General features: G+C 33.9%; 2 protein-coding genes across 7 annotated transcripts; one reads left to right on the forward strand and one right to left on the reverse strand.

The window, feature by feature from the left end:
* Positions 1-2,220: 2,220 nt before the first annotated feature.
* Positions 2,221-6,480, forward strand: LOC139890524 (uncharacterized). Its single transcript, XM_071873397.1, has 12 exons — positions 2,221-2,437; positions 2,880-2,953; positions 3,077-3,236; positions 3,546-3,570; positions 3,668-3,757; positions 3,831-4,002; positions 4,799-4,872; positions 4,951-5,014; positions 5,166-5,237; positions 5,715-5,848; positions 5,938-6,011; positions 6,141-6,480. The coding sequence occupies exons 1-12, from the start codon at positions 2,221-2,223 to the stop codon at positions 6,197-6,199; spliced, it is 1,215 nt and encodes a 404-aa protein (XP_071729498.1). The 3' UTR covers positions 6,200-6,480.
* A 1,564-nt stretch (positions 6,481-8,044) lies between these two features.
* On the reverse strand, positions 8,045-15,153 carry LOC139890525 (uncharacterized). Of its 6 annotated transcripts, none has more exons than XM_071873403.1 (14): positions 15,071-15,153; positions 14,692-14,806; positions 13,638-13,699; positions 13,406-13,493; positions 13,243-13,304; positions 13,070-13,166; positions 12,348-12,740; positions 11,242-11,676; positions 10,754-10,858; positions 10,513-10,617; positions 10,323-10,409; positions 9,850-10,021; positions 9,679-9,724; positions 8,045-8,271 (listed from the first exon to the last, which is right to left on the reverse strand). In XM_071873403.1, exons 2-14 carry the CDS (start codon positions 14,788-14,790, stop codon positions 8,148-8,150), a joined length of 1,875 nt encoding a protein of 624 aa, XP_071729504.1. In that variant the 5' UTR covers positions 14,791-14,806; positions 15,071-15,153; the 3' UTR covers positions 8,045-8,147. The 6 variants fall into 6 exon arrangements, with proteins under 6 accessions (XP_071729504.1, XP_071729502.1, XP_071729503.1 ...); XM_071873401.1 differs by having other exon boundaries at positions 14,692-14,810; positions 15,071-15,152; XM_071873402.1 differs by lacking the exon at positions 15,071-15,153 and adding an exon at positions 14,986-15,046 and having other exon boundaries at positions 14,692-14,810.
* Between the last annotated feature and the right edge of the window lie 266 nt (positions 15,154-15,419).

A 15,419-nucleotide genomic window follows, 5' to 3' on the forward strand; every position in this document is an offset into this window, starting at 1 on the left:
CTGACACTGATGTGGAGGAAGTTCGGTTAAGGGGTAATATATAGGATAGGGAATGATGTTGCTGTTTACCATAATTTAATTCATACAGAGTATTTTTTTTAAAAACATAGTCTTTACACGTTAGACATTTTCGACTCTCAAAAAATATGCTAACTCTCAATCGCTATGGAAACGTACAATTAAACTAAATGCAAGGCAGCACTACATTTAACGTTAGTTGAGCTGGACATCGTGTGACGGAAAAGAAGGAATTTAAAGCAGCGTCAAAGACTAACGCTTAAAAGCGTTAGTCATATATCCAATGAAAACCATCAGACTAACGCTTAAAAGCGTTAGTCATATTTCCAACGAAAGCCATCGAAGGCATGAGATGAGTATTGCCCAATCAAAATTTACAAGAATATAATGATATTATTAATTTATTCTTTTATCACTCAACATTCAATAAAATTTTATCAGAGCAATCTACAAATATTTGACATTTTGAGTTAATGAAAGTCAAATACAGCCACAACTAAAACTCCACTTTTTTTTTTTTTACCAAAAGTACACTATTTGACTTTGACGTCACTAAAAACCCATTTTATAACCAAAAGTATACTAGAATATTTGACATTGACTTCACAGACATAATTAAAATGATCTTAGTTCTATCAATACATATATAATAATTATTGAACATCAAAAACTCCAAACAGTTGATTTCACAACAGAGATTATAAAGTTAACAACACAACTTCATTTTTCTACCTTGACGTGCTGTGATTGTTTTACTAACGCAGTGATATATATCCTCTCTTCCTAAAGCAATTTCCGTCTCTCTCTATTTATATAAATTCAGTACGTAATAGATAAATATACACATGATGCATGTATGTATAGTTTACAGATATTAGGTACGAAAAGTAATCAAGATTCAATCACATAAAAAGAAAAAGTTGACGGACTAATTAATAAATAATAAAAAGAAATTACCCCAAAAGCATATCATATACTCCGTATATAATATCGATCTGTTCCGCTCTCTTCTCTTCACTTATATATCGTAAAAGCTAGCTAGGCAGATTCAAGAATTGTACCTGTTTGCCAAAATTTATATATCTCTTTCAATTCTTTCTTACTTGCTTCTGAAGAAAACTTAACCGATCGTCGATCAGGTACGTACCTACTACATTCGAACTATATTAATGAAATGTACATTATTACAAATCATTTAGTACTTACGACTTACGAGTATATTTTAGTTATTATCAAATGCACTTAATATTTGAAATGTTAGTTCCTATATACACTAATTAATTGTGTTTGCATGTGATTGAAGCTTCCTATGTTATAAGATCGATCTGTATGTATATGTTAAGTTACACTTGATCAACCAATTACGATTTTCATTTAACTTGCTCTACGGACTACGGAGTAATTTTTTTTATTAATGTCATCTCAAATTGACGAATGTACAACTTAATAATAATATTAACTCTGTAAATAATATTCTAGGCTAACGTTTGGTAGGATTAGGTGACAAGAAAAGAATGTACAAATACCGAAATACCTACAATATAATAGCATCAAACTTTTGTAAATAATTTACATTAACTTAATTATTTCTTACCGAACTTTACTTTATTACTCGTGTTGCTCTAGGACGTAAATATATTTTTTCACGTTTACAACACGTATACTATATGATTTTGATTCCTTGACTCTAGAAAAGAAAGAATACGTTAAAGTTAGGCTACAATTGAATTATTACATAAAAGTTGTAGAGATCTAATTAATTAATAATAATCCACATATCGTGGGAATTAAGGTTGCTTAGTGGAAAGGGCATACAACCATTTGTTTTGATTGGTTGATGGTGTTATATTAACAAATACGGAGTATACTTTAATAACTATAACTATACTTAATTATACTTGATTAATATTAATAATTAATATTCAATGAAAGTTATAAACATATTAAAAAAATCAAATAAAGTCTAAAATGTGTCTCATTGTGTACTTTTACAGATTTGCTGCTCACCTACAACCTCAGCAAAGTATCTCTTTAATTCTAGCATTTTCCATAAACTATTATTATTAACTCTAAATATGTAGATTTTGATTCCAAATATCAGCATGTATGATTTAATGTTCTTGATCAACTAATGAGAGTAGAAAAGGTTAAAGCTTGCAGATGATCAGGGAGCCTGTAGAGTAATTTCACAACGATAATTCGATGATCATAGCTAAACTTGAAGGCGGAATAATGGAAACATCGAATAGTATCAGCGATAGTTATGCTAAACTTATAGAGGGTTCTTGGTTGACCCAGTTTCGACATGGGTCGAATCCTTGGATGGCGAGATACGTATACAGTGTGATGTTTCTTCTAGCAAATTTGGCTGCGTGGGCCGTTCGTGACTACGGGCCTAGTGCATTGACCGAAATGAAGAGTGAGATAATTTCTTCCGTCAGATCATTTTTTGTAGAGATAGCAGGATTGGTGGGTTGGGTAACGGGGTCTAAATGAGTTTGATGGAATGGGTCATTTTTGTATAGGTGTAAATGGGCCAGATTGGGTATATTGATTGAAAAAGACTTTTTGTTGTTTTATTTTTTAAATTATTACTCCGAATTATTTTGGTTATAAATTATACATTATAATGCGAACAGAATGCTGCTATGGTAATAATTTGAATGTTTGAATAAAATTTCAAGAGGTTATTGCATTAAAAATAGACTTGGATGGTTTTCAACTCGTTTGAGCCGTTTACAATGAAGCACAACGCAGTTCTTTCCATTTATGAGTAAATGGTTTGAATTCGCGCATGTGGCTTATTGCTTATATGTAGTTTAATTTGTAAAAATATTTTTAAATTAGAATACTTGTTGCAGGATTAAAAAGTTGCCAAGGTGGTAAAGACTGTTTAGGTACAGAAGGTGTTCTGAGAGTTAGCATGGGATGTTTTGTATCCTTTGTAATCATTTATTATAGCATATGTCCAAATACATTCATAATACAACATAAATATTTTAAAAAATCTATCTTTCATGTCATAATTTCTGGGAAAATCTTAACATGTATTAATTAGATATTTTATTTCACAATGTTTGTTTCGACGGCTGGGACCTCAAGATTGCATGGAAAAAAAGAATTATGGCATTCTGGTTGGTGGTCTGCTAAGGTTTTCCTCATGATTGCACTTGTTGTGTTGACATTTTTTCTTCCTACCGAAATGATTCTCGTATATGGTTAGTATAGTACTGCAGAAATATCAATAGATACAGTGGAATGGTTTGGGTAGCGGGTCATAATTGATTAACATTTGAAAGCAGGCGAAATGGGCGGGTTGGAAAAACATTAGCTTTCGTTTAGCCCTCAATATAAGTCTATCAACCCATTTCTTTTGGCTATGTTTTTTAATCTTACCGGATAGAAATAAAAGTAATCCAAACCTGACCCATTCTAAGGTAATGGGTCAAAGTTGTCACCTTTACTCATAAAAATTATTGCAAATAAATCTGACTTATTTGATCTTATGTATTGTTTTTCTTTGGCAGGAGATATTGCACATTTTGGAGCAGGGTATCAGTCTCCTTAAACATTTCATCATTTTATCGTTTCTCGACTGCAGTGAAAAATATGAAGACATGTTAACCGATTTGTTTATGATCATTTGTAGTGTGTTCCTGCTAATTCAGCTTGTCAGTATAATCAGCTTCATTACATGGTTGAATGATTGCTGTCTATCTGAAAAATATGCAGAGAGATGGTAAGTCTTTATTAATCATACAAATAGCATAAATATGTGGAATCTAATGATTGTTAAATTTGTTTTATTAAAGCCATATTCATTCGATGCTGCTTGCAACTGCTGCATACATAGTGTGCATCATTGGGATTATTATGATGTACATTTGGTACACACCACAACCGAGTTGCTTGCTCAATATTTTCTTCATCACATGGACTCTTGTACTCCTACAACTTATGACCAGTGCCTCTCTTCACCCAAAAGTAAGATCATTAATATTGATATTAGTGATATGCCAACATGGGTATAAACCAAAATGGGTTATTTTTAATGCGGGTCAAAAGGTTGGGTTGACTCCCCAACATTTTGTATCAGTATTTTAATTTTGAATTTTTCTAAGGACGGTAAGGTGCAAAAAAGACTTGTACATTTTAATAATTGTCTTGTAAAAGTCAACATTAACTGCTTTGTACAACACATTAGTGCTGCTTAATGATAGCTTTGCAGGAACGATTAAACAGCATTAATCGACCAAATCTTCAATATCGAGTACGGAATAACTCGATATTGGGTTTTATATCAAAAACGACTCAAACACTTATGATCTAATTAAGCAAATAGACTTTCATATGTTATCGATCGACAACCTGGAGTGCTAGACCTGCAGAGAAACGAAAACACGGCTAGGGATGAGTTTTGGTTCGTAACCCTAACAATGAACCCGAAATTCTCATTAAATAAGGTCTGCACGTGTAACCGTGCGGTTGCACTTGTATCCGTACGGATGCATTCTGCATCCGTGCGGTTACACAGATAGTAAGTAACTTTAATATTAAATGCCTACAATTGATTGTAAACGTAATAGTAAACACAATAAACCAACAACCAATTATCCGAGTACTTACAATGTCCATAGAATTCACGAATACACAATAATGAACTAGGGATTTACGTTTATGCACTAACAAGCTCTAAGGTCTGTCGTTAGAAAAATTCTTTATTATAATGCTTATGTTCATCATACCACTGTTACATTAATCGCCAATTTTTGTGTAACAGATCAGCGCAGGATTCTTGACTCCGGGTTTTATGGGACTGTATGTAGTGTTCCTCTGCTGGTCCGCTATTAGAAGGTATGTGTTTGTGTTTCGGAACCTTGTTTTTTTGTAGCCGAATTGTGTTTATAGTTGACCACATATTTGTGGGTGCAGTGAACCACCAGATGATAAATGTCTCCGAAAATCTGAAGCCTCGAGAGACTGGCTAGCAATCATTGTAAGACTCATAACCTCATATTTAAGTATGAAACTGCAGCTATTTGTTCTTAAGTCAATTAAAAAAGTAAACAAAATTAAACTTCAAAACAAGTCCTTATATGCTCAAGATTCAACTCTTGACTCTTTTCAGTTCATCTTGTTGTCAACAGAGCTTTGTTGTTGCCGTTCTTGCAATTGTGATTGCAACTTTTTCAACAGGAATCGATTCAAAATGCTTTCAGGCAACACCTTTTTCATTACTATATACTCTCAATTTATTTTTTTATTTTTTTTAATTTTTTTTTTTTTTGAACGGCAAGTTTGCATCAGTATATCATTTATTTCAACGACACTCATCATTTGCACACACACGCGTTCGGGAGGAAATTCAAAACGCATTACAGGAACCCGATCCTTTAACCATCCCGAGGGGCAGGCGAACCGGGTTTGAATCCTGAATGGATCCAGGAGAAAACCCCCCCTAAGGTCAATCTGGATATCCATATTTCGGGCAGATTAATTAATAGGATTGGCAGAGCGAGGCTAGAACCCATGACCTAACCCCAGCCCCAACACACAAGGTGAAGGGGATGCCGTTGAAGCAATGCTTCATTGGCTATACTCTCAATTTATTTACCAACTGAGTACATTTAATTGTGTTATAAATATCACCTAATCAAATGTTATACAAATGTTAAGATGAATATATTACGTTGCAGTTTAGAAAAGATGAGACACAAGATGAAGAAGAAGTGCCATATGGTTTTGGATTCTTCCACCTTGTTTTCGCAACAGGAGCTATGTACTTTGCAATGTTATTAATTGGGTGGAATTATCATCATCCCATGAAAAAGTAATTAAACTGCTCTCTTGATTGTTAGATAATCATTCATTATTAATACTTGATTTCTTGAAATTTACCTAATTGCCCTCTCTATGCAGGTGGACAATTGATGTGGGTTGGACTAGTACTTGGGTCAGAATCGTAAATGAGTGGCTAGCAGTCTGTGTTTATTGTGAGTATTCAATCTACTTTCATTCATTTTTCCTAAAAGCATAAAACAAAAATATATATTGTAACGAAGAACACAAATATGATTTGTACTGAGGTTACATTATATTATTTACGTTCCTTTGGTATGTAGTGTGGATGTTAATAGCTCCAATCATATGGAAAAACAGACACCTAGACGTATCCACTTGACAGGATCATTGTACCTTCACCAAATGAAGCAGGCTGTCTTAGTCTCCACGGCATTACGTTACAAAACTTATGCAAAATTGGAGAATTGAAGAAGACTGGTATGATATGCCTTTGTAAATATTTAACACGAGTCAACAAATGTTTGTGTTATGTAATTTATATGTTGCATATACAAGACAAAGGGCCGAAACTAGAACAACCATGATCCTGAAAGACCAAATGTATGTTCTAGCTAATGGTTGTAAGATTAATGTATACTAGTAATATTTTGTGCTTCATTATTAAACCAAAACCTTCCATGAATAACATTATCCGTAATTAATATGAATGTACAAATGGAAATATAAGTAGTTTATTTAATGCTTATTATATTATTATTAGAAAGTTTAAGTGTAATTAATGCTTCTTATCTTATGCCCTAAGGGCACAAGTTAGTCATTCCATATTATGTAATGTAATACATACAGAAAATATTAAAATTGATGAACATACTCATACGTGAGTTCTTTTAATTCTATTATAATTTGATATTCATATGGGTGTTAACGGTTTTAGAATCCAAAATTAATGTGATTCCTTTCTTTTAATTCTATTATTATAATTTGAAAACAATCCTGATCTTGCATAAGATTTTGAAATCATACGTCTTTATAGTTGTATTATAAAACATGCATGAGAATGAGATATACTATATGGGTAGTCAGGGTAGAATCTTAAGATAACAATTTGATTACGATCTCAATCGTGCAAAGATAAAAGAAAATCTTAGGTAATATGTTGATCTTTACAACCTTACTTTCTAGTATAGGGTATGGAATATTATTAGTACCAAAAGAATAAGTATATCAAAATGCAATGTACCTATTGTGATTTGTGAATACAAAAAAGGGTATAAAGCAGTGGAGTTTTTTTGGTGAAAACATATTTGATGTTATGGCAGTTAAGCTTATGTCATCATATCATCATATCATATGATGACTAAAACGTATATTTTAGTAAACAAGAAATTGACAAAGGTCATTGTTTCAGTATTAAAATGACATTTTTTATCAAGCAAGGGGAAGCACGAGAAAATGATGGAAATAAAAGCTAGGCAAAGTAGTCATCATTGTCCTTGCAAAGTGAAAGGTGACCAGCGATATTTTGTTGTTAATTTCTTATTTGACATATAGAAAGGGATGCTAACTTCTTGTTAAAAAAGAAGATAGCCCTTTAATCTTTCTTTTCTTCTTTTTATCTTTTCTTTTAGCGTAATCCAAATAACTTTGTATGATTCAAGTCGTACAAAAGAATTACCACCGAGATTCATAGAGGAAACTGGTGTAATTATTTTGAATGCACTTGCAACTTGTTTCTCTACATCTTCAGGTGTTACACAATTCTTATAACATGACAAGATCACTTGAGCATACATAAAGAACAAAAACAATGAATTATAAAAGGCAACACAATTCACAAATTGCAACAAAAAAACATATTAATTAGTATATATTAGGTCTAATAACAATAATACAACTTATGTAGGGAGAAGCAATATAAGCAAAAGAAATCACCAAAAAAGTATAAAAAAAATCTAAAGGACTTCATCATACCAATTTTTTCTTCATCATCTCTCCCCACTAACGCTCTTTTTCTTACTACATGACTGTTTTTATAACTAAAAAACCTCAACTTACCCAAACAAAATGCACCTAACTATTATCAACAGGCGTGATCGATAAACACAATCTACAACAAGATACCAGCCCAAGGAATTATTTCCCTTTGATAATTCTGGGCAAGAAATTAGATGATTTGCATACCCCTTGATTCATTGTACATACATGCATGCATGCATGCATACATACATGTATGTGTATGTATATATACACACACACACACACACACATATATATACATATATATGTGTATATATAAATATATATAATCGGAATATACAGCTATGTGATTACCCAAATGGGTTAGAGGAGAAGGTATTTGGTGTAGTAGCAGATGCCGCATACAATCCACTTTGTTGTTGATTTGGATTCATAGAATTAAAAGATGTCATATCATATCCAAAATTTCCTACTCTGCACAGTCATAATGCATTATTTGTTATTTTATGATGAGAAAAATATGGATCAACAATATGTAATAGACCATTATATGAGTTAACCAAAATTAGGTCTGTTGTACATATATTATTTATTTGTTTGGGATTTGGTCCTCAAAACATACAGGCAGGCATGTCAAAACAAGTATATTAAATATATGCCTGGTCTGCTCAGGTTAGAAAAACAGATAAAATTATACTTAGAAAAACAGATAAAATTATACAATCAAATAGTGTAATAATCTAACCATTTAAGATGTGATCAATTACGTACACATCGCGCAACATTCAACGTCTAGGTGAAAAGTTGGGGAAGGATATTACTATACTATCTATAATAGTAACTAGGGGCGTTTTCATCTTTTCACCTTTTTTTTCCCTTAAATTTCATTTCACTTTTTTTCAAAAAATCAAATCGACCCCCAAACAGGGGTAAGGTGTCAAAAAACCATCAGAAAATCTTAAATAAACTCCACCCAAATATTATTCAACGGGTCATACCTCTCGCTTGGAACGAATTAAATTTTTCCGACACCATCGTTAAACTCGAAATAATTTTAGGAACACAATGTCACTTACAAAGCACCCCCCCCCCCCAAACCTCACTTTTTTCAGAAAATCAAATCGACCCCCCAAACAGGGGGTAAAGTGTCAAATAACCATTTTCATAGAAAATCTTAAATAAACTCCACCCAAATATTCAACGGGTCATATCCACTCGCTCGCAACGAGTTAAATTTTTCCGACACCATCGTTAAACTCGAAATAATTTTAGGAACACAATGTCACTAACTATACGCAAAACGGACGCTTTTTAAAAAACGCTAAATATTTGGGGTACTTTTCATACACGTTGATTTTTCGTTAAATTTTTAAAAGTCGACAATTCCATAGCGAAACGCGGAGATGCACATATATTGTTAATTTAAAATAACATTTAAATCTTTCACGGGTTATACCTTTAGTTCGACTCAAGTTGCGCTTCAACGACATCATCGTTAGCCACGAAATAATTTTACAAACTAAACGCAATAAAATACATTGAAAACCGAACCCCTGGCGCGAAGCGAGGGTTCGAAAACTAGTTGGAACGTATTTATTAAAACTATTAACAGTGCCTGTTAAAAATTTCTTGTTAAAGCGAGTATTCATTGCATTACACCTCTAGGTATTTGTATTGAATAATTAATTGTAAAAAATGATATGAAGTTGTCAACTATAAGAAATGGACGAGAAACTCAGTTTTAGCTGGAAATTAAGACCGCCAGACATGATGTGAAGTGCTCAAGTAATGTAATTATGTATTTATTTTTGGAGACAGATTAATAATTCAATGTTTCTACAATGAAAATCAAGAACCTGAAGATAAAGTGCAATGATATACCTGGGTTGAGGTGGGATGTTATGAGGTACTTGTCCCATGAACGGACCTGACACAATATAATACATTGTCATGTCAGATAATGAGAATAGCCATGGCCATAAATATGGTATAATAATATAATTATAATATAGGTTTACAAGATTGTAAGATAATGAAAAAAGGGAACAGTACCAGATGGCATTGCTGATCCATATGATGTCCCCTGGGGTGGCATTGCTAAAGGATTAGATTGTTGGTGTGGCATCCACGCCTGTGCCGGAGCACCAAGGCTCGAGGTTCGATGTATTCCCGATGGTGGTCCCACGTGTGGTAAAGCATGTTGTAATGATGCCATTGAAGGGAACTACCAAAAAAGTATAACACGGACCATGTAAGAATGAAAATATTTTATTTTCAAGCAATTCTTGATTTCAGACCAACCATTATTAGGTACGGTGAAACAGTTGTTACAAAAGTAGTCGTTATTAATTTTGGGACACAAGATAATTTGGGTTTTATATATATGTATATATATATATGTATATATATATATATATATATATATATATATATATATATATATATATATATATATATATATATCATGAAAGCTCAAGCGAAAGTAAAATATAACATTGAGTAACAATTGTAACTCATTTGCTTACTGGTGTAGATTGAACTGCAGGTGAATCGCTGATATCAAAAGGATTTGAGGGTTGTGATGACTGTATGAAAGCAGGAGGCATGGGCTGCTAAAATACCACAGTGAACTTAGAAGCATTAGCATCTCATACAAAGGAACATAAGAGATAAAATCACAAGAAATTAATTTAATTTTGGTTACTTGCATCGAACCTGTGAAACGTTATATTGTGTATTGTAACCCATGCCATATTGTGGAGCTGGGTACCAGCTTTGGCCCTGAGCAGCGAAAGGTGCATAGCTTGAAGTAAATAAATCCTTCATACACACATAACTCATTAGAAATGAGTCAGAAAAAACATACAACAATACATGTCAAATGTCCCGTTTTTGACAAATAGACACGGCATAGAATCAAACACCTGATAAAGACAATAAAATTATACACAATTACCGCAGGTAATTCTTGTTTAGCTGCAGGTTTAGCTTTGACACTGGATGTAACTTGAGAATCTACACCTGGAGCACTAGCAGGCCCTTGCTTATCTCCACCCCATGCCTGCATGAAATTGCAAGTAGAACGGATGATTGTAAACAACTAGTTGTTAAACGGGCAATAATACATAATACTAGATGTATAAATATCAACGATTCACTTATGAGTGGGTCGATTGGGCTTGAAGGGGAATGATGTTGAACAGGTGAAGTTGCTCAGAATCATTCATAAGCGAAAAACCTCCAAAATCATTTTTTATTGTTTCGTTTTTAGATGGAGAAAATAGTGGTTGCAGGTCAACTCAATCCCACCTGGCTCATTTCGAACCCATAAAAGTTGATGTGTTTTAACCCAAAACCAACTAACCTGTTACCCAACCCGCCTAATGCCTATCTTGCCACCTAGAATAAGAACTGTCAAAGAGAAAGATGGTCAAAAAGAAAAACCTGATTAAATGTTGATGTTGAAGTAGGCGGTTGAATAGCAAAAGCATTAAATGATGCACCTTCAGGTGTAAACGTCGATGGTGGTGTAACAGGAGGAGCAGTTGTACCAAAAGGTGACACTTGTACACTTGAAATTGCATGATTGTAACCAGATACAGGAACTGATAAATCAGAAAGCATGTCAAGCAAGTTACCACTTGAAGGGGCTTGAGATGGTTTTACTACAGCTGATGAATCAAAACTGGCCCAATTATCATTTGATGATACTGAAGGTGGGGCCAAAAATGTAGCGGGAGCAGGAGGAGTGACTTGCTGTGCCACGGGAGCAGTTGAAGGAGGTTCAGGATCAGCATCAAAATCAATTAATGAATTTTCTCTTCTAAGATCGGTTGGATTTTCATTAGAAGATGCTAAGCTACTGGAAGAAACAGTTCTCTGCAACCAGCAAGGTAACTTAAGATTACGTTTCAAATTATGTTGGAACACGAAAGACAAAGAAACAACCACAACCTTATGAGCAAATAATAACAGATTGCTTGAAGATGTTACAAAAACTGGAAATGCATTACCATAGTATAATAACAGTTTCTAAAGTTGCTCCACAAGCATATACATCAAAAAGAGCAAGCTGATAGGCAAATGTCAACAAACCAACTAGATGTAGCAGATTAGATCTAGTTAGTTATAAACGTTCTGTTATGACTTATTTCTGATAGTTAAGCGAGAAAAAATAAAATATAGATTGGAAGAAAAGAGGGATTATGCATCAAAAACTACCCAAAAAGAATTCGTAGTGCATTAATACTTCTAAATCATTTCCTTACATAAACTAGATTATTATTAAAAAAAAAAAAAAAAAAAGTAAAACTTTTGTGATCGTAAATGACGAACTACTGAATTTTATAATTTTATTTTGGACCAAGATTGCCCCGGTCAACCCACATTAACCTGAATCTTTCCAACCCGTACTGAAACTTATGTTATTTGACCCATTATCCAACCCACACATTAAACCACCTTTGATCTTCATACATGTTTTTGCCTCAAGTATATACAAATGCAACGCCACATAACTTAACATAAACCGTGACGGATAAGACTATCACCTGTGTTTGCAAAGAGACATCTACTGGCCTTGAACCATTGGCTCTTGGGGGTTCTATGACCCGTAGAGGTGAGACACTATCTCCCAGTATATCCCTAACCGGTCTAACTATTGGTGGGCTAGAAATTTCTCGATCTGGTGACCTGACTTCAACTTTTGAACCTGCATCGGAGCTCCTTGTATTCCCATATCTATCTTCTCGACGCCAATCGTTAACAATATCTACACGGGCAGGACTTTTCTTGATATCTTTGTCATACCCAGGACTACGTCTTTCATCATAACTATTTCTGGAACTAACATCACTTCTTCCACCAGGACTAGGCCTATCACTGTAACGACGTTCGTTCTCGTAAGGTGGACTTCTAGAACCATACCTGTCTTCTGCCTCTCCCTGTTTTATATGCAGATACATTCAAGATACGGAAACAGTACAAGGTTTGGAACAACTCAAAACTAATAACAACAAAAGACGTGAATCTCTTAGTATGAAACCATCACTATTAACATGTGGCATGCCTATTTGAGTTCTACAGAACCTAATAGCTTCAACAGCCACCGTTAAGATATGATAACTGACAAAGTCCCATTTTACCACCTAATATAATTACTGTTCCCAAAGGCGGGTCATAGGCAGCCTATTTGAGTTATAAATCATTAAAATCTACATATTCTAGCTATACACTAAAGATTGGTGCTGTTTAGAACGTGAGGTGGGAATACCGTCTTGACTCTTGGAGGCTTGTCAAAGCTTCTCTCACCAGAATATCTTCTATCCACATAGACATGCTTGATAAAATCCCGAAGTTTCTCAACATTACTGAAAACATGAAGAATTTCAAAATTAAAGTTTCTAATGAAGAACAAAACCGTGCATTACATTCATAATCACATACCTGCTGTCAGGAAGCGATTGGTGTTGTGCATCCCATTCTTTAAGATAAATTTCTTTGGCGCTCTATTATTCCAATAAAAAGAGATCAAACAGGGCAAATTCTGTAGAAAGTAGCTACTTGTAAGCAATTAGAATGAATAGGGGTATTTAGAAAACAATATTACCGCATTTCCTCCACCTTGAAGGGCACTAACTTCTTGTGTAGTAAACTTAGCCATCGACACAGATTTTACCCTGTGAGTGAACTCTCGGCTGTAGAAAATTGAAATGCACATGTTAATAGGTGAGCAAGAATCGAATTTGAAGTTGTCTTTATTAATACAACTAAGTACAACTATCATCCTCTATACAGATACAAAATAAACTTCATTTCACCATAAAATGTGGACCCCTTACTGTATGCCGCTGCAGGTTGTGCAAACAAATGTCCAGAAACTTGTGCACACATACTGCGGTCCCTGTTAACAAAATGACATGAAAAATGCTAAGAGCATCAATATCAAGATTTTTGTCAATATTTAAATCAACAATAATGGTCAGAACAACTAAAGGCATATTGCTCAACTCTATAGACATCAATTGTTGCCTTACTTAAACTGCAGTTATTACATCAAGAAGTAACCAAATAGCTAAAACAAAATAAAAGAGTTAGCTTAGTAGCAATAAGAGCGATTACATTAACGCTACTCCAGCCTCACATTTGTTCACGATTATTGATTTATATTAAAAAGCTAAAAGTGTCTACCATGTTCCAGAGTTTGAAGCAATTCCAAGTTATCATGCCATGTTCAATGTTAAAAGAGGAGACATTCAGGTTTCAGAACCACCATAATGGGAAATGGTCATACATCATGATCCAATGCCTAGCCACTACTAACAGACAACAAGTTATATTTATGTTGAATACTAGTCATCAAGAAGGGGCGAAATATAACTGTGTCAAGTTGGGCAAAGCAGAGAGGACTATGTGTCATGTTCTATGCATGCATCTAAATATTAGAACAGAAACTAAAATATAAGAGATCATCAGTACTAAAAATATTATGTCCCTATTAACAAACAAGGTTCCCAATAGCCAACCCCAGTCATTAGCTGACCCTATAATCATATTCATACGGACTAAGATGTTTTTCAACTTTATTAATGGATTGTAGTGAACACAAATTTGCTGATTACTTCTTATTATTTTCTTACACTAGGAAGCAGTTCTGATGTACCTACACATTGTCCTCACTTTCACTTCCACAACAATGGATATATAGATAGATATTCTAATTGTAATATAGAGAATAAAACCAACTATTTAACCCAATCGAAAACTTCAAATATATACATACATGGATAAATAGATATATGCAGGTAAGAATAATAACATTATAATCAAGATATAAATAATTTATACATATCTGATATAAAAAAAAAAAAATACAGAAAGAACTAAACACAGTACCAAACTATTGCAGTTAATACACCTCCGATTTTCAGCAAGTTTCATAAGATTCCTTATATTCCTTTCGTTTCTCTCATCTTCCTTCAACCGACTCGCCATTTCTCCAATCAAAACCCTAACTACATCAATCAAATAATCAAGCAATATTCAAATGATCCCGTTTCGTTACCAATATAAATACATCAGTCATCAAACTCGGCAATTAATTAATATCAAAATTTAGCTAAGATGAATAATAATAATTAAATATCAGATCTAAACATGTGAGACGTACATACATACATACAGACATACAGTGTTTAATTGATGAAGAAAAAGAAAGATGAATATAGAGTTCGTAATCGTATCGGGTAAAGTTTATGGAATCGATAAAACTGACCTCAAAATTTGTGATTTTTGAGAGATTTTACGGATCTTTTAGTTGTACAGCTAGAGAGAGAATTTAGCGTGCGATTCTATTGTCGACCGAGAAAAAAACGTTACATTTACATGAGTATGTTTGGCACAAAAGTGTTAGTTTATGGGAGGTTGAGCTTAGACTGAAACAAACTCAGTGTCACATTCAAACGTGTCAGACGATGTGATAAAAACTGACGCCCTGACGCCTCCAACGCGGCGTCAGAATTTGACGCGTGGAGGCGTCAGTCTACTATTTGATGTCAGGTCAGAGACTCGTCAGGGACGCGTGTGACGTGTCACGAGCACACTAGCTGGAAAATTCAACGGAT

Source organism: Rutidosis leptorrhynchoides, chromosome 2 (assembly GCF_046630445.1).
Source record: "Rutidosis leptorrhynchoides isolate AG116_Rl617_1_P2 chromosome 2, CSIRO_AGI_Rlap_v1, whole genome shotgun sequence".
In the NCBI taxonomy this organism is placed as follows: Eukaryota; Viridiplantae; Streptophyta; class Magnoliopsida; order Asterales; family Asteraceae; genus Rutidosis; species Rutidosis leptorrhynchoides.

Coding starts and splice junctions, on each gene's coding strand:
- LOC139890524 (XM_071873397.1), top strand. CDS start 2,221: ATGATCATAGCTAAACTTGAAGGCGGAATAATGGAAACATCGAATAGT. Junction 3,571..3,667: donor ATTGCACATTTTGGAGCAGG/GTATCAGTCTCC, acceptor GATCATTTGTAG/TGTGTTCCTGCTAATTCAGC. Junction 4,003..4,798: donor GTGCCTCTCTTCACCCAAAA/GTAAGATCATTA, acceptor TTTGTGTAACAG/ATCAGCGCAGGATTCTTGAC.
- LOC139890525 (XM_071873398.1), bottom strand. Junction 13,305..13,405: donor TTCAAGGTGGAGGAAATGCG/GTAATATTGTTT, acceptor TTGGAATAATAG/AGCGCCAAAGAAATTTATCT. Junction 10,022..10,322: donor CTGCAGTTCAATCTACACCA/GTAAGCAAATGA, acceptor CTTTTTTGGTAG/TTCCCTTCAATGGCATCATT.